Consider the following 19,239-nt stretch of genomic DNA (forward strand, 5'->3'; position numbering starts at 1 on the left):
GTACACCATTGATCATCTCTTCCAACTTATTCATGTAACCATTCTTAAACCCATTATCACACTTCCACTTCGGATCGCAACTCAACTCATGCAAATATCTTATTAGAACCGCATCTTCTTCATACGTCCAATACCTTTTATTTTTACCTCTTCCTCGATTGCTAGCCTCCATCCTAAACAAATTAGAAATAACATAAGGCAGATTAGAAATAACAGTAGGCAAATTAGAAATAAAAAGAACAGAAGGCAGATGACCATGTCTATAATATAATCGAAGGTAAAAAAAATCATACATTTTTTGCTATTGACCATGTCTACCTCTCGCCCTCCAATCATTAAACATATCTTGGGATAATTTGTTTCTAAAATTGGTCCAATGATCCGAAGTAGCAACACTTGTAATAAATTCCCTTTCATCATCGGAATCACTTTCGGAATCATCATCGGATTCATTCAATTCATCTTCGTTTATATCATCCGTAGGCATGAATTTTCTAATTAGATTATGCAATAAACAACAAGCCATCACGATACGTCCATGAGTTCTTATAGGGAAAAATGAAGGACTTCTAAGAATACTCCATCTTCCTTTAAGTAGGCCAAAACATCTCTCAATCACATTTCGCGCCCTAGCATGTTTCATGTTATAGAACTCCTCGGCACTTTCGGGTTGTCGATCCGTCCATTCTTTTAAATGGTATCTTTGACCTCTATATGGAGCAAGAAAATCCTCACAATTCGTATATCCCGCATCAACCAAATAATAATTACCTTCAAAGTTATTAAAGGAAAGGATTACTACCTACCAAAACTAACAAAACTTATACACTCACAAAAGAATGAGCTTCACTTACCTCGAGGTACCCTAAAACCGTTTGGTCTAGAGAGAGCATTGCGAAGTACACGCATATCATGGGCCGAACCTTCCCAACCAGGAAGAACATAAATAAATTGCAAATTGGGTGCACAAACACCCAATACATTCATAGCAATTGTTCCTTTTCTTGTTCTATATTTTGGTCGTTCTTGTGAAGGCACATTTACATTAATGTAAGTCCCATCTAATGCCCCTAAACAATTCTACAAAAATAAGAAAAAATATTACTTACATACAATCAAAAATAAGAAAATCCTAGAAAAACTTAGGGGCTTAAAAAAGACCAATACCTTGAAAAATTTCCACCTTTCATCTTCACAATCATCTAATATTGGTGTGGGATTGTAAAGTAATACTTCGTGTAATTTGAGAAGAGCCCTTAGACAAAGGTGAAATTGTCGGCTCACGGTTTCTCCACTTCTAAAGAAATATTGTCCAATAGACCTATTCTTCTTGTGGTGAGCCAACGTGTATAAAAACATGGCTACGATCTCTTGAAGTGACATGTTTTTTGTTCCACTCAAACCACCAATGTCTCTAAGCATCTCACAAATAATATTGAAAGTTCTTCTATTAACGCGAAGCTCACTCTTGCATTTCACATCACTCTCTTTATAAAGCCCTCTCAAAACTAACATTCGTAGCAACTTTTTGTTTCTTTTTCTTTCTTTCAATTGAACACCCTTTATTGTAACAACACACATCATATGCCACATCCAATACATCATCAAAATAATAATAACCATTGAAATAACTAGTTGTATTTGTTTTAGCTTTTTCTTCCTTGAGGAACGCATAAGTCGGGGCATTGTAGAAATCTTGAAAAACTAGTCCAAAAAATATACAATAGTATCAATATATTACCCATCAAAAACCATTAAAATACAAGAAACAAATACATCATCGATCAACATAATCTGATTTTTGGCCGGATGGAGCAATAACATACATGAGGTAATCGTCTGCGATAGAAAACTAGAAAATGATTTTATTTATTATATAATAAGCACACAATTACAACATATAAGAGGTTGAATATATATAATAAGCACGCAATATCCTCTATCAATTAGATAGAAATAATTTGGTGTGTTAACAGCAATCAATACCAATTAGACATTCGTTTAAGAATTTATAAATTAATCTACCCAAGCCAACCCCTGTCCCCCATATAATAAAGGAAAAAAAAGTCATAACCAATATCATTTAGTTCATACATACGAATTATACATTATTAATCAAGTAGATGGCTTGATGGTATGATGTTTAAATGAAAGTTCAACAAAATTGGAGATTTAATAGTAGAAAAACTACTGCATTTGACTCTTTCCGAAAAACAAAAATAAAAAAAAATAAAAAAATTGACAGCTATTATGAATATCCAAATACTGCACAAATCGGATGAAATCATTCGTCATCCCATTGTGAATTACTCACTTGATACTGATACGTTTCCAGGCGTTCCAGGTAAAATATACTACCATCCTTAACTTCAAAACTCACCCAAAAACCACCATCACCATGACATTCACTTACCCAATCAAAAACACCACCGATCCTCACCACCAGAAACCCCATCCACCTCTCATAAGTTCACCTCCAACCCTTGAACCCGATAAACAGCAAAACAACAGCAATCAACAAAGAATGTTCCACCAATCACGCAGATTAGCAAATAAAACATAGTAATTATATCAATATCTAGTTAATCAACAAAGAATGCTCCACCAATCACGCAGATTAGCAAATACAACATTGTAATTATATCTAAATCAGAGTCATGTATATTGTCGAGCGAGTATAGCAATAATCAACAATTATAGCAATAATAGCAATAATAGCAATATACTATCAAATTCAGCAGAAAATCAACAAAAGATAAAAAAAAAATTCAATCGAACAAGCAAGTAAATAATTCAAACCAGAAACGGCAAAATTGATATTGCATGAACCCTAGAAATTGAACGAGAGAAATGAAGATAGCAAACCTGATATTTGCAGTAGAAAATTGAAAATTTAGGAGCAAGATCTGGAGAATTGCAGCTTTCCTTGTAGAATCGTCTAGCAAGATCTAGAGATTTGCAGTAGAAAATCGAGCGAGCGAAGAGGAGGGAGAAGAGTTTTCTGTATTTTTTGTGTTAAAGGAAGGAAAGAGAATCTGTTTCCTCACTCATTACGGCGGAAACAATTGGGTGGAAATGGTTACCACTTACTAACGGTTTGTGTTACTTTAGTCCGTAACCAAACACAATGTAACGGAAACACTAACATGATTCCGTTTCCACCCCTTTAAAAAACCTATACCAAACACCCCCTAAAATCATATTCTACTGTTTGCTAGGAACAAACAGGTTAGTTTCACATATATTAAGCATAGATTAGTGTTTTTGGAAACACTAATGAGATAACTTAGGCTATTCCCCCTTACTAAGAACAACCTTTAAATTTCATGTTCCAATAAGCTAGAACGTGTTCTCATGGTCTTCATGACCATTTTTCAAGCATCTGTGCTATGATAAGTAGGTTAGTCCAAGATATAAAAAGTTAAGCATAATAATAATAATAACACAACAAAAGAAATATTTTGTTTTGGAATTCAAGAAAAATATAGGAACTAGCTAGGACAGGAACTTTGTACATTAAATTCCTTAACATCTTAGTATCATATAAGGTTGTTCCTGTACCATTCATTTAGTCCTGCATTCACGAATTCACTACTAAGCACTGTTAATCAAGAGATGAAGCCTACAAAACAATTATAATTAAACTGCACAAAAATCATGAAGAGAGATGATTGCGTTAATCATGATATGAACAAAATAGACATCATGAATTAATATACGAAAAATAATGAGTAGTTGCAACATCATACCATTACTCATATCACATAAGATAAAATTCCTATAAAATGCTTAAAGGAACTTCTACTAATATATTTCTTATGAGTGAATTCGTTGATATGTACTGTTATCTTTGAAAGGAACATACATATATATATACCTGTTGGTGGAATTGGAACATCTTAGCTTGGTTCCAATATTAGTTCCTTTTGTCTGTATAACGAATCTAAAACGTTATCAAAGGGCACCTCAGCACAAGCCAATAAAGCGGCCGTCTAACTGAAATTGATTCGGCGTTCACCTAGTCCAAGAGCAATCATTATTATGATTTGATTAACTTACTAGTCGTCATACCCTTTAAGGTATAAAATCTACTAAGTTAATCAAACCTTCTTGAGTATGGACTAGGCGAAACGCCGAATAAAGGGGCATACCCCCAGTAAAAGCATTCGTACGCATAAGCAGAAAAATAAGGCATGAAATATTTATCAAAAATGCTAAGTATGAATGAAAGAAGAAAGCTTCATAAATTAAATCCGTAGAAAAAGACGGTGAAATAAAAAGTATATTACAAGACCGCTCAAAATAGGCGGCTAGAGATAAGATTGTTCTAAAACAAGGAAATAAAACTAAAGTACAGAAACCTTTAAAACAACAGCTGGAGGACCTAAGCTCTTCATTCAACTGACTTATCATCTTTGGCAGGCTCCTCCTTGGCCGGCTTCCCATCGCCAGTCGCAGCTTCGACAGGCACCTCCTCGGTCGACTTCTCCTCGCCGGTCGGCTTCAGCTCCTCTTCATTATCATCTTCCTCGACTTCAGAGTCAGTGGAAGTCTCATCAAGTTCGGGAGAGGGTTGCTGACAGCCTCGGCCTCCTCCTTGAGGGAGACGTAGTTGAGGCGCTTAGTGAAGCGCTCCTCATAATAGGCCCTTGTGCCCTCCTCAACCATCAGGGAGAAGGCCTCGTAGAAGGGGCTCTTCAACTTTTCCTCGGCTCTATGCTCTATACGGATGACCTCCATGGGATCCATCGGTCGAGGGGCCTTCAACTGCTCGGACAAGTCCGCAATGGACTTGTTCAAGCGCTCAACCTCAAGTTTGAGGGGGGAGTCTCCTTGATCCAGGGCCGTCTGAAGAGCTTCTTGGGATGAGGTCAACTCATTCTTCAGTTTCTTGGAGGCTTCAAAGCCCTCCTTCCACTGAGAGGCATTTGCAACTGCCTCGTCCCGCTCCAGCTGAAGCGCCTACCTGGCCAATCGTTCTCGTTGGAGTGCATCTCCAATCTTGACGATGTCCTCATTTTGCCGAGCTGACTTCTCGAAGAGAGCCTTAAGGGCCGTTTCGTAATGGATCTTCTACAGGGCCAGGGTACTGGTGTTCTCGTCTTGTAGCCGGTTGATGGTGGTCCAGGCCGCCTTGATCTTCTCATTCTCTTTATCCTTTCAATCAAGGAAGGCACTGAGCCTGAGGAAGATCTGCATTCGGACGGAAACAAGTCAACATAAGCAAACTAAGAAAATAATCTAAGTATGAAAGCAAAAATAAGTCAAGTGTTGTTAAGAGACGCGACCTCGGCGCTGCAGTTGATTATTGGGCCAAGGAAGCCCTCATTAATGCCACGAAATTTATCCCGCTGCTCCTTATGGACGGCCCGCTGCTTGGCCTCCCTAATAGCTTTCTGGTCAGGTAGCTTCATGTGCATCTCCTCGACAATGTCTGCACAAAGTAAGGAAAAGTGTTAGAGTGAACAAGTAAGTTCATAAAAACACAAGTAAAAGTCGTATGAATGTTTAACATATCGTCCGAGAAAGATGGAGGAGATGAAAGGTTGAATGAAAGAGGGGGGCATTGGCTCATTCCCTTCCTCTTGTGTGCGGCCGCGTTGTTCTCCGGTCGACTAAGAAGCAGCTTTCTGCCACTTAGATTTATCTACTACCTCGACATGCGGAGTTGAGGCCGAGTTGCCGATCATTTTTGCCGAAGACGACTTACCCCCATTCCGCATGGACGGACTCATCGTGGACCGCCTCAGTTTACGGATCCACGGGCTTGGAGACCCTACTAGGTGACAGCTGGGGTGGCTCTCCTTTAGACTGCTTTGAAGCAGTTTGCGGCGTGACATTGGCTGCCTTGGTGGAAGACTTAGCCTTTGTGGTTGTTGTCTTCCTGGATTTGAACGACTGGTCGTCCTTAGAAACAGAAGACGACTGCTTTCTCTTCGACCGAGGAGTAGGAGTGGCCGCCTAAAAGAAACGAGTTAAAGTCAGATAAAATGAAGTAAGCGTTCGAGCAAAGTTGAGAAGGAACCCCTTTCCAACCTATCAACTCGGTAAACATAGATAAAAGTGGTGTCCGAGTGAAATCAGATAGGATATGCTTCCCAACATATCAACTCAGCTTGAAGGCAAGTTGAATTGCGTCTGAGTGAAATGGGGAAGAATTCTTCCTCCAACACACTAGCTCGGCACAAAAAAAAAAAAGAAAAAAAAAAAAGAAAAGAAGAAGAACATATTGTCAGTATCTCCTTAGCATGGTTGTGCTGCTGTTGGTGGAGTTTTTACCACACTAAGTCCAGCTCGGACATGTCAACCTCCCCTTCCTGCTCAGGATCCAGCATTCCAAGAGCTACGTCTGAAAAAGAAAAGGAAGAGGAAAGGTGTTAGAATATTTTCATGTTACAAATAACTTTCGAACGGCTAAGTCACAAGGTTCCACCTTGAGGGAAGTTCTTATATAAGCCACAGGCTGACATGAATACCGGGTTCCTAAGCCACGCGGCCAGCGGGATCCAATTGAGCGACACAACCACTGTCTTTTCATCCCTAACTACCTTCCTGACTCCAAAGTAGTCCAGTTGGTGCATGTAATCAAGATGGACAGGCGACTTGCTAGGTCTTTGCTGCCTGCGGTCGAGCTGAATCGGGTCGGCATTGAACCGATTCATCCGTAAATTAAACTCTTCGTCACTTTTCTTAAGGTGGTAGAATCAGTGCTTCCAGTCTCGCCACTTGGATGGCCTATCCATCACCACTGTATAATCCTTCTAGGTGCTCAGAATAAACAAGTCGTCCGTGCCAGCATCCAGGCGGACCATGGAATGCATCTCACAAAAAACTGGGAAGTCCAGTTTAAAGCCTTGCCGAAGGCACGTCACCAGATAGCCAAAAATGTTTAACCAATTGTTCGGCACCAGTTGGAAAATTGCAATACAGTACTCGTCAAGGAGCTCCTAGACGAACGGATGAAGAGGGAAGCGAAGGCCTACTTACAAGGCAGCGCGGTAGACATTGAAGCATTTCTTCCACTGCCTTTTGATCTCCCAAGCGGCCACTGAGTAAGAATGAGTGAGGCTACGATTTCGTAGCCTTCTCCCAGGTGGAGGAACTTCTTGAACTCCTCAAACTTTTTAAGTGCAGGAAGGTCAAGGCAGTGTCGCTAACTATACAGGCGTACGAGTCCTTGAAATTATCAGCATTGGGCTCCTCGGCTACCTGATTGGCATCCGGGTTCTCAGCCTCTCCTTCAGCAGCTTGGGGAGCAGCCCCAAATTTAGAGGACAACACTGTGTCCAGTTCAGCAACCTCGGCTGCGCTCCATCCCCTGGAGCCCTGGCTGCCTTCAGTAACAATGGTGCCTTCAGGCACCAAGGGATTTTTACCTTTATCTTTTCTTTCCTCAGCGTCCGCCTGGTTTCCAGAAGGAGGAGCGCTGTGAGGAGGCAGGTCGGCCGGTTCTGCAATATGAATGCATTCCTAGGCTTGGCCAACCTAGTAGTTTGGATTAAGGGTTGTTGCTGAATTTGGACGGACGCCCCAGCGTTCGCTTGAAAAGACAAAGGATGCCTTCCAGAAGATGGTAGCTCGAACGACATCAAGACCGAGCTGGTAAGTTGTGAGAGGGGTGGTTCTGAATTCTTCCCCAACGCCTCCCTTAAAGAAGAAGTGCCTGGTTGATTTTGGCGTTCTTCAAAGGAGGCCATTACCTCAACCATGGAGCATGCACTACCACTGACAGTTGTTATGTTCGTGGTCTCCCCGTCCGTATTGCTCGGATCGTAGGGGACTAGGAGGTCCACCATACTCCCATTAGGGTTTCTGGGGACGTCTCGTTTGTACGTTTGCATCGTACGCGTCATGTTCAACTGCAAGGACAGGGAAGAATAGGTGGGGGTGAGTTGGTACGCACTAGAAATGGACAATCCATAGAGATAAAGACTCGTCCCGGTCCACTCTAGACTCCACAGTCCCAGGCGAACGACCGGCCTTATGAGGAGAAACGGACGAAGTCGAGTGTTATGTTAGTTACTGTTTATAAAAATAAAACAAGTAAAGAAAAAAGGAAGAATTGAGGAAGAGCAGGCGGTTACCTCTGTACATGTAGAAAACCTTGAAAGTCTTTGAAAATCTTGAGGGTTGACCGAAAAACTCAAAAACTTAAGGAACACGGCGGAGCTCTCGAAGGTTTTTGAAAAAAGTTACTTTCTCTCTCTAAAATGCCCTAACTTCTGTCTAGAATACGCAAATTTCCAAAGTAACAAAATGAAGTCAAACAAGTCCTATTTATAGGCCAAATTTATGAGGGCAAAATGGTAAAACCATCTCTCCCGTCCAAAAACTCAAATGGTAACTTTTGAAAAGTTTAATCTAGAGGCTTAAACGGTTAGAAAACTGCTCCATCAATATGTACGGTCACCCTAACGGCGCGCCAAAATAGACTTCCCAAAGTTGGTCAGCAGGATTCGAACGGTAATTTCGGAAATCACGGAAGACAGGTGTTTCACCCAAAGTTGGTCGGCACGCCCCGTCCGCCTGATTTTAAGACTCAGGTCCACTAATAAAATCAGGCGGACCAATCAAGACAGCCAGACCAAAGGAAAAATCCCATGGGTAGACGGACGGTACTGCCCAAACATTTGGCCAATAATGGATGGATAAAGATCAGAGGAGGCGGCCTGTATGGTACGAGTCACCCCCTCTAAGGGGCATATGTTTAGGGTAAAAATACCCCTATACGTGGTCTAATCTCATAGCGATACATGGCCCAATAAAAGAGCGACATGTGTCCCTATAGGAAGACGACACGTGTCAAACATAGGAGAACACTAAAGAGAGGAAATGTCTCCTTACATCAGGAGGTCCAAATCCCTAAAGCCGCAAAATGGCGCCACTATAGGACACATGTCCTAACCTGATTGCGCCGTCAATCAGAGTCCATCCTTTTAGGGCACTAACCCTAAAAGGGCACACTTTCCCACCCCTATAAATACTCCAATCATTTATGATGGGAGGGGTAGATTAAGACATATCATTCAAGATCACTAAAAGCTCCAACTTCTCTCTACTTTCTCTCTCTACATTTATTTCGTTTTTCAGTCACTAACTTGATCGTTGGAGGCGGATATTCCGTCAACCAAAATATTCGTTATTTTACGGATGTTCGCGATCGTTCAGCTATATTTTAGATCAGTATCACGAGGGATTCCTAAAAAACCCCAAAACAGGGTCTAAAGGAGCTAATTTAGCTAAAATATGAGAGATTTTCTGATGCATGCACTGTCTGTTACTAGTTGACTAAGAGCTATAATAGTAGTTTAACAAAAGATACCAAAAATAATAATGAATATATTCCTTTCAAAAAAAAAATAATAATAATAATGAATATATTAAAATATACCAAAATAAATATATCAAATATACATGTATGGTTGGACAGTTGTTTTCTTATTGTCATGTAAGAAACATAAGAATTTCCAATTGCGGAAATTTTCATTCATAATAAACATATATATTTGAATGTAAACTCCATTAAAAAAGTATTTGATGAAACGTGAAAGAGTATATGCTTATAAGATTACGGAGTAGATACCGGCAGAATGTTTCAGCATGATTTCCCTTAAATACTTGTGTTTTTTTCCCTCCAATTCCCTCACAAATCAAAATATCTCTCTTCTACTTCGGCTTTTTCCTCCTCTTCGAAAGGGTTAGTAATGAATCTCACTCGCTCTGAATAAGTATTTCTCTTGTCCTAGCTTATGCTTAATGATATACTCGTATATATAGTCTTGTGATGATATACGTAGTATATATTTATATAACTATGTGCTACAAATTACAATTATAAATTATTGAATATAGTAACTTCGATTAATTCGTGTTCATCAAGTTATATAGTACACTATCCATCCCTTAGCTAAATAATGTAATTTACCTTGCAGGTCTAGTACGATATAAGGTCGACCACGAGTTGGAAAACTGGAGAACAAAAGGAGACAATTTAATGGTGAAAGGACAACAACTAGAAGTGCTAAATGCACTTGATGTTGCAAAAACACAATGGTATCATTTTACAGCAATTGTGATTGCTGGTATGGGATTCTTTACAGATGCATACGACTTGTTTTGCATCTCTTTGTTGACAAAGCTTCTAGGCCGCATTTACTATGATGTACCCGGAGCAAGTAAGCCAGGCGCTTTGCCTATAAACGTCTCAGCTGCTGTAAGTGGTGTTGCCCTCTGTGGGACTCTAGCTGGACAACTCTTCTTCGGCTGGCTCGGAGACAAAATGGGGAGGAAGAAGGTGTATGGTATCACATTGGTTATGATGGTTGCAATGTCAATTGCCTCTGGTCTCTCCTTTGGTAGCACTGCCAAGAGTGTTATGACAACACTTTGCTTCTTCCGCTTCTGGCTAGGATTTGGTGTTGGAGGAGATTACCCTCTATCGGCCACCATCATGTCTGAGTATGCTAACAAGAAGACTCGTGGAAGTTTCATTGCCGCTGTCTTTGCCATGCAAGGCATGGGTATCTTGGCTGGTGGGATTGTTTCCCTAATTGTTTCATCCGCATTTGAGGCCAAATTCAAGCCTCCCCCTTTTAAAGTAAACGCAGTTGCCTCCCTACCATCAGAGTGTGATTATATCTGGCGTATTGTCTTGATGTTTGGGGCTATACCTGCAGCCACAACATACTACTGGCGTATGCAGATGCCTGAGACTGCTAGGTACACCGCTCTTGTGGCAAAGGATGCTAAGCAAGCTGCTTCAGACATGTCTAAAGTCCTCAAGGTTCAGATAGATGCCGAGGAAGAAAAGGTTGACAAAATAGCAAAGAGTGAGAGGAATCAGTTTGGACTTTTCACAAAGCAATTTGCTCGTCAATACGGTCTTCGTCTCTTGGGAACTACCAGTACATGGTTCTTACTCGACATTGCATTTTATAGTCAAAACCTTTTCCAAAAAGATCTTTTCAGCTCCATTGGGTGGATCCCACCGGCAGCAGATATGAATGCTATCAGGGAGGTGTATATGGTAGCAAGAGCTCAAACATTGATCGCTCTTTGTGGAACTGTCCCCGGATACTGGTTTACTGTTGCTTTCATAGACGTAATTGGACGTTGGTGGATTCAGATGATGGGATTCTTTTTCATGACCGTTTTCATGTTTGCTATTGCTTTTCCTTACAAATATTGGCAGCAAAAGGAGAATCGTATTGGGTTCATTATCATGTATGGACTAACCTTCTTTTTTGCCAACTTTGGTCCTAATGCCACTACCTTTGTTGTGCCTGCTGAGGTCTTCCCAGCTAGATTGAGGTCTACCTGCCATGGTATATCTGCAGCAACTGGAAAAGCTGGTGCCATTATAGGAGCCTTTGGATTTGTGTATGCCTCACAAGAGAAGGACCCTGCTAAGAGAGATCATGGTTATCCCGCCGGTATTGGGAAGAGTAAGTCCCTTATTGTGCTTGGTGTTATCAACTTCCTGGGTATGGTGTGCACTCTAATGGTTCCCGAATCTAAGGGTAAGTCTCTTGAAGAATTAGCCGGTGAAGTTGAGATTGATGAAGTTGATGATGAACGTAAGGAGTCTGCTTGATCTATACTATGGTGACTTGAAGATGTTATCCTTGGTTAATTCAAGACATACCAGGCTAATTTTTTTTTTAATTATCTTTAATTTGTATTGAGCACCAATGATTAGTTGGGTTCAAAACCCGCTTGCCTTAATCTATGTTTTAAAATTATTTACTTTGCTACTAAAAGTAGCTAATGAATATTCCAATACAAAGTACTCCGTATAACTTTGTACTCCCTTTTTCAAATTTATTATATATGTCTCCTTTTAATTCATTGTCACACTTTCATTTATGTCATGAACTCTTTTTTTTTTTTTCTTTTTGAGGAATGTCATGAACTCATTAATATCGAATTACTTCTCTTTTCTCACTACTATACTACATACTCAGTGAAAGTATTGTTACGATGCCTCTCTCTTTCTTAATTATATAAAATCTACTTTTTTTTATTATTACTCCCCCATCCCAAAATTGTTAAATATATATATATATATATATATATATATATATATATATATATATATATATATATATATATATATATATATATATAAAGCAAAAGACTAACTTACATTTGAGCTCTTACTAGGTATATTAAGTTTAAACAAGTTTAATGAAGAACTAAAATTAAAGGTTATTGTATAAAAGATTAAGCAGAGATGGAACAAGTTTACCTACAATAATACATAGAGATTAACAGTCTTCTACTGTAATAATTTGACTTAAATTTTAGTTTTCATTATTTTAGAACATATTAATAAATGATTCAAATTGGTAGCTTCAAATGATGAAGAACTACAATGTTTTTATTTTAAAAACTTTGTCTTTACTGAATTATTCCTCAAAACACACCTTATATCAACCTCTTGTTTTAATATTATTAATAATCCTTTAATTGAAATATCATGATATTTCGTTAAGAAAGTACACTCTATAACATGAAACTTTACCCAAGTACAATCATTGACATAATTTAACTCTCTTTTGAAAAACCTTTCAAATAAATGATTAGATACATATCCTGAAATATTCGCCGGAAATTTCAAGTGTTATTATGAGGAAGTTCCAAAACAAAGCATCTATGTTTATTTTATGGAATAACTATTTGGAAAAGAAAGAAATGAGAAAAGAAAACAAAGTTTTTTTTAGTAATGTTGCAAGAACTAAGTGATAAAGTATAAAACATATTTATGGGTCTCAACCATTAGTTTAAACTTTTGGTTGAGATGGTCCATTAACATGGTATCGGAGCGAGCGTTACACAAAGGTCACGGGTTCGAATCTCATCCACCCCCCTTCAAGTGGAATATTTCGCGCAAGGTATGCGGATTTTGGTTGAGATGATCCATTTAGCTTAAATACAAGTAACAAGCGAGATCAAATCTTAACTAATAATTGGCATTCAATACAAATAACAAAAATGAGTATAAAAAATCAAAAAAAAAGGAAAAAATAGGAAGAAAAAAAAAAAAAAAAAAAAAAAAACACTCCAAGTCATTGTAGAATAAATCAAGCGGAGCTCCTACGGTCATTATCAACTTCATCAGTCTCAACCCCTTCACCAGCTAATTCTTCAAGTGATTTACCCTTAGATTCAGGAACCATTAAAGTGCAAAGCATAACAATAAAGTTGGTGACACCAAGAACGATTAGGGATTTACCCTTCCCCATACCAGCGGGATAAGCATGATCTCTCTTAGCCGGATCCTGGTGGCATTAGGACCAAAGTTGGCAAAGAAGAAGGTAAGCCCATACATAATAATGAATCCAATACGGTTCTCCTTTTGTTGCCCATACATAATAATGAATCCAAACATAAAAACTGTCATGAAGAAGAATCCCATCATCTGAATCCACCAACGTCCAACTACGCTATGAAAGCAACAGTGAACCAATAGCCGGGGACTGCTCCACAAAGAGCGATCAAGGTTTGAGCTCTTGCTACCATATACACCTCCCTAATAGCTTTCATATCTGCTGCTGGTGGGATCCATCCAACGGAGCTGAAAAGATCTTTTTGGAAAAGGTTTTGACTATAAAATGCAATGTCGAGTAAGAACCATGTACTAGTTGATCCTAGGAGGCGAAGACCGTATTGGTTAGCAAATTCTTTTGTGAATAACCCAAATTGATTCTTCTCACTCTTTGCTATTTTGTCAACCTTTTCCTCCTCGGCATCAATCTGAACCTTTAGGACTTTGGACATGTCTGAAGCAGCTTGCTTAGCATCCTTTGCCACAAGAGCGGTGTACCTAGCAGTCTCAGGCATCTGCATACGCCAGTAGTATGTTGTGGCTGCAGGTATAGCCCCAAACATCAAGACAATACGCCAAATAAAGTCGCTCTCCGATGGGAGGGAGGCAATAGGGTTGACTTTGAAAGGGGGAGGCTTGAATTTGGCCTCAAATGCAAATGAAACAATTAGGGATACACTCCCACCGGCCAAGATACCCATGCCTTGCATGGCAAAAACAGCGGCAATGAAACTTCCACGAGTCTTCTTGTTAGCATATTCAGACATGATGGTGGCAGATAGAGGGTAATCTCCTCCAACACCAAATCCTAGCCAGAAGCGGAAGAAGCAAAGTGTTGTCATAACACCCTTGGCAGTGCTTCCAAAGGAGAGACCAGAGGCAATAGACATCGCAACCATCATAACCAAGGTGATACCGTACACCTTCTTCCTCCCCATCTTGTCCCCGAGCCAACCGAAGAAGAGTTGGCCTGCTAGAGTCCCACAGAGGGCAACTCCACTTACAGCAGCAGAGACATTGATAGGCAATGCTCCTGGTTTACCAGAACCTGGTACATCGTAGTAAATACGACCAAGAAGCTTTGTCAACAAGGAGATGCAAAACAAGTCATGTGCATCCGTGAAGAAACCCATACCAGCAATAACAATTGCTGTGAAATGGTACCATTGTGTCTTCGCAACATCAAGTGCATTAAGCACTTCTAATTGTTGTCCCTTCACCATTAAAATGTCTCTTTTCCTTCTCCCGTTTTCTAATTCGTTTTTGATCTTAAATCGTAAAGACCTGAAAGGTAAAAATTACTATATTTAGTAATGTAAGATCATTTAAATGAATATATAGCATATACTTGTATATATTAGGAAGAGATTCGAAGTATATATATAGCATATACTTGTAAATAGATGAAGGATTCGAAGTATATATATATATATATATATATATATATATATATATATATATATATATATATATATATATATATATATATATTTCTTCCTAATATATACAAGTATATGCTATATATTCATTTAAATGATCTTACATTACTAAAGGGTCGGGATTCGGTGAGAACAGGTCCTTATGTGAGAACACTACTGATATATGAGAACAAATCTAGGCCTTAGGATCAAACGTCATCAACGAATCACATCAAACGACCTCCATATCCATTCTGTCCTCTCCATTTCCAACTTTTTCCAGGTACTTCCTTTCTCCCTCCTCTCTATTTCCCCCATTTTTGGACCTCAAGCTTTTTCAGCAAGCTTTTATACTTACAACATTGGAGCTTATTGTATAGTCGGAAGGCTACAATGGTCCGAAACCGACCACAAATTTGGTCGTTGACTGGGTCTCTGTCAACGACAATGTTGCTCGTAGCTTGCCTATTTATGTCGGCGGTTTCTCTCTCCTCGCCGTCCTCTTCAATCGTACTGTTTCCGGCATTGCTCCTATTGCCGACCCCAGTAGGTTAGTAATTTGACTGGCGAATTTCCCGAGATTGTTGTTTGATTTAATTGTTTTGCCTGTTGATTTCATTGTATTTTGTTTATTAATTATCGCTTTGATTTTCGAATTTAGATGATCAATTTTTATCTGGAATTTGTATTTTTGTTGTTGTTGCTACAACAAATTCCACCTGAGATAAATTAGGGTACATGTGGTTTGATAATTGCTACAGATGATATTGAATATTTTTGTTTAGTCATGTTTCTGATTATTGCATGAATGAATCGTATTATGTTGTAATTGATAGGACTAGTTTTTAAAGTTAAATATTGGTATTTTAGTTGATAATTGAAGGCATTTCAATAGTGAAGGTTATGAGAATGATTGAAGGCATTTCAATGGTGAAGGTATTGAGATGCTACTACCTAGGTTAGAATGTTGTGGAAAATCGTTCCCGGCATCCTATTTGGAACCGAAAACCAGAAATTTGATCTACGGAGAGTTGTGAATTGTGAGTTTTTATAGGAAGACTACAGGTTGTGCAAGTATACTGTAATACTGCTAGCATCTGGAAAATTTTGCAAGTATATGTGAGTTACGTCATAGGTTACGTACTGATTTTGAAGGATTCCGTGATGATGTATGGCACATTGGCATGAGCTAATAACAACCTAGTGCTCTTAAGAATAAGAAATTTCCATCAATGATGTTTGTTAATTGTCAATATCTTCTTCCTGATACAGTAAAAATGATGCATAGCTTGCATGCATTTAGTTTTTTCTGTTTTGAATGCATTCCATTACTAGACATCTTAATCTATACTTATAAATATGTGTTTGCAGCTCACAGTTAAGGGAAGATCTGTTGGCTCTTGGATTGGCTGTTACACTGGATAGATGCAGTAGCAAGATCTAACAATCTACCATGTACAGGTTATGCAGAGGCCCGGCAGTAGACTTGGAAGAGTTGCCACTTCTGCCATTGAGGTGTTTGTTGATGAGGAATGTTCAGAGTAAGTATTGATTATGCATTTTAGTAAAGTGAATGTAAGTTGTATAAATTTTACTGAATAAGTTCTTCAAAGAATTGTAACATGATCAAATACATCATTTTTAAATTGTAACATGAGAAACTTGCAACTCTTAGTTCTTTAATTTACAGTATGCTGGTTGCATGAGAAACCTGTAACTTCCTGATAGGATGGCGAATTATTTTTCACTATCTCGTACAGATTGCAACAAACTAGTGATTCTCAAAGCATTACAAATTCCCAATTGAAGGACAGGGAAGAAGTTAACCTCAAAAGGTATGTTTTCCCAAACTGCTATTGAAGTGTTATTGATTTGGCATTCCAAATTATAACTGAAATACTATCTTGCAGAGAAACTGAATTACTTAAGGAAAACCCACTGCGTAACTTTCCTGCCAGCAGTTTCCCTCGATGATTCCATTCCTATACGGTTCTAGTCTATGCTCTCAATCTTTGGAGAATCTGGAGAAGGGAACAACAATTTTCTTAGAGCAGTTCCAATTTTAAGGGTGAAATCTTGCATCTGTTTCCTCTTTGTATAACACATGTCTACATCATACGACATAAACAATCTCTATTGTTGTTTTTATCATTTGTCAAATGAGCAAACTATTTAAAAGGCATGACTTAGCGCACTTTGATGAGCAAAACGTAATATTATAACATGTGATAGCATGTTTAAGGCCTTGTTCAAGTCAATTGTAAATATAATCAAAGTTTAGAATGCAACATTGATGAACCAATTATCAGTCAATAGAGCCAATTATCAATAGCAACCAAAGTAGAATTTTCTAGCAGAATAGAGCAAACAGTTTGGCTGGGAAATTTATATGGGCAAATGACCAGAACCAGACAGTAGCCTTGTACGAAGAAAGATGTCCTTGTGGGTATAAAAGCACCATCAACTAGGAAGCCTAACAGCCTAAAAGAGCCTTCAACAGCTAGAACACTAAGTTTTTGAACCGGTAGGCAGGAACAGACACATGACAACAGTATTATACAATCACATCTAGATTTGAATGAACTTACTTCTGGTACCGCCTAGATGCAAAGTACCAAAAAGTGACCAACCTAAACTCCTCAAACAATTGAGCTTCGAAATCCGTTGTGTTTCTAAGAGTGCAATCACTGCAATGAACCTGAAACTTCTTCTCGAGGTGCACATATATCTGTTCTTTTACATCAATAGTTATCACCAATAACACCATAAATTAAATGAGGCTGACATCTTAAATGTGATGCAGACTGTAATTAGACATCAATTTGACTTATAACCTGAAACCTTATGATAAGAATTCTTCAGACCTTCATTTACAAATTTATCAAAAAGAGCTAAAAATAACAGACAATCCTTCAAGATAGTCAGAGAAGTCCACAAAAAGGAGACAGTGACATGCTGATAAACCAGCCAAAAAAAGCAGAGAGATATCAATGAAATCCATAAAGAAGACTTACATGCCCCTATTTTAGACAAGCATCTAGGAAAATAGGATGGTAAAGGGCTAAAATGCAATAAGCACATACAACCCTTACTAGTTATGCATTATACATTTCATGATACCCATATGCCTACATATTGAAAGCAAATTTTATAATCATCATCTATAATTTGAAAAAAGCATATACATGAAACTAAATAAAAGAGATTATTTCAATAAACTTTAATACAGCTCATACAACCCTTACTAGTTGCTAGTCAGGAGAATTTTCTCTACATTATTTCAGCTGGATAAGGTTCATTATAGCATGGATATGGCCACCTAACATGAGTATACAATTGTACACTTTCACTATGATTCTTAATGCATATGGTGTCTCCAAAAATATGCAAACGTTGGTGGCTGAACCATACAGGGCATTAATAATGGAATCCATGCTTTATACATTTCTATAGGTTAATAATTATTTTGCTCATTTGACAAAATGCAATAAACACATACAGTATCTTTCAATAAACACATACAATATATGTAAACTGCAATAAAAACAGCCCAAATGATTAAATAAAAAAAAATTATAAATCAAATATGCAAAGCTAAATAAGAAAATAAACACAATTGATGAATACTGATTTAATCGTCAAAAATAATGGAAAGAGAATCCGAAGGCCAGGTTTAGTAATGTGTAGACACTGATTTCCTCATACCATCAACACAAGAACAACTAATGGGGATTCTGAGGAACAATTTTACACAACACAAGGTCTTCTTAAAAGCAACCATTATCACTCAATTTGTTACTAAGCTAAATGAATTGCAATTTTCGAACAGATAAATAATGGAACAAAGAAACTAAAAAAATTGAATAGAAATCGCAAAAATTGAATAAGTTTAGAGAAAATTTAGAACATAAAAACAAAGTAAAATGCCCAAAATCAATAAATTGATACTTACATCATATCATTCGTTCATAAGTAACAATAGCTTCGGTTGAATCCGTTTGATGAAGAATTCGCGATTTCTAGGGTTTCAACAAAATCACAAAAACCTTATTCAATACCAAAATTTGAACAATTGAAGCCAAATATCAAAGGAAAAAATAATTGAAACATCAAATACCTAACTATAGTTGTAGGTTCAAGTCGAAATTCAAAGATATCTCAGCATTACGATCAAAGCAGTATTCGTTCAGAAAGTTTTGGGGAAAGAAGAGAAAGGAAAGACCTAGATCAATATCTAGAGAGAGAGAAAAAGCTGGACAATTTTTTTTAATTTTTCTTATATACAATCTATAATTTACAGTAATGCCATTATATTTTGACCGGGGTAGATGTGGAGCGTTGGATCTTGTTTGATCCAATGGTTATAAACTATTCTCATATATAAAGTGTTCTCACATAAGGGATGTGTTCTCACATGATCCCATTTATGTGTGTGTATATATATATATATATATATATATATATATATGTATATATATATATATATACTCACTC

The 19,239-nt window shown here is 38.1% G+C and overlaps 2 protein-coding genes and 1 pseudogene across 3 annotated transcripts; 2 read left to right on the forward strand and 1 right to left on the reverse strand.

Moving 5' to 3' along the window:
* Nucleotides 1–9,994: 9,994 nt before the first annotated feature.
* Nucleotides 9,995–18,272, forward strand: LOC110717565 (probable inorganic phosphate transporter 1-3). Of its 2 annotated transcripts, XM_021896298.1 has the most exons (2): nucleotides 9,995–11,548; nucleotides 16,555–18,272. In XM_021896298.1, exons 1-2 carry the CDS (start codon nucleotides 9,995–9,997, stop codon nucleotides 16,603–16,605), a joined length of 1,605 nt encoding a protein of 534 aa, XP_021751990.1. In that variant the 3' UTR covers nucleotides 16,606–18,272. The 2 variants fall into 2 exon arrangements, with proteins under 2 accessions (XP_021751990.1, XP_021751989.1); XM_021896297.1 differs by lacking the exon at nucleotides 16,555–18,272 and having other exon boundaries at nucleotides 9,995–12,014.
* Nucleotides 12,712–14,605, reverse strand: LOC110717567 (annotated as a pseudogene).
* Nucleotides 14,862–18,272, forward strand: LOC110717568. The gene is made up of 4 exons (XM_021896299.1): nucleotides 14,862–15,028; nucleotides 15,126–15,295; nucleotides 16,207–16,286; nucleotides 16,506–18,272. Exons 1-4 carry the CDS (start codon nucleotides 14,930–14,932, stop codon nucleotides 16,550–16,552), a joined length of 396 nt encoding a protein of 131 aa, XP_021751991.1. The 5' UTR covers nucleotides 14,862–14,929; the 3' UTR covers nucleotides 16,553–18,272.
* Nucleotides 18,273–19,239: the final 967 nt, after the last annotated feature.

Source organism: Chenopodium quinoa, unplaced genomic scaffold (assembly GCF_001683475.1).
Source record: "Chenopodium quinoa cultivar QQ74 unplaced genomic scaffold, ASM168347v1, whole genome shotgun sequence".
Taxonomy (NCBI): domain Eukaryota; kingdom Viridiplantae; phylum Streptophyta; class Magnoliopsida; order Caryophyllales; family Amaranthaceae; genus Chenopodium; species Chenopodium quinoa.

Coding starts and splice junctions, on each gene's coding strand:
- LOC110717568 (XM_021896299.1), top strand. CDS start 14,930: ATGAGAACAAATCTAGGCCTTAGGATCAAACGTCATCAACGAATCACA. Junction 15,029..15,125: donor CCATTTCCAACTTTTTCCAG/GTACTTCCTTTC, acceptor CTTATTGTATAG/TCGGAAGGCTACAATGGTCC. Junction 15,296..16,206: donor CCTATTGCCGACCCCAGTAG/GTTAGTAATTTG, acceptor TACCATGTACAG/GTTATGCAGAGGCCCGGCAG.
- LOC110717565 (XM_021896298.1), top strand. CDS start 9,995: ATGGTGAAAGGACAACAACTAGAAGTGCTAAATGCACTTGATGTTGCA. Junction 11,549..16,554: donor TTGAAGAATTAGCCGGTGAA/GTTGAGATTGAT, acceptor TCCCAATTGAAG/GACAGGGAAGAAGTTAACCT.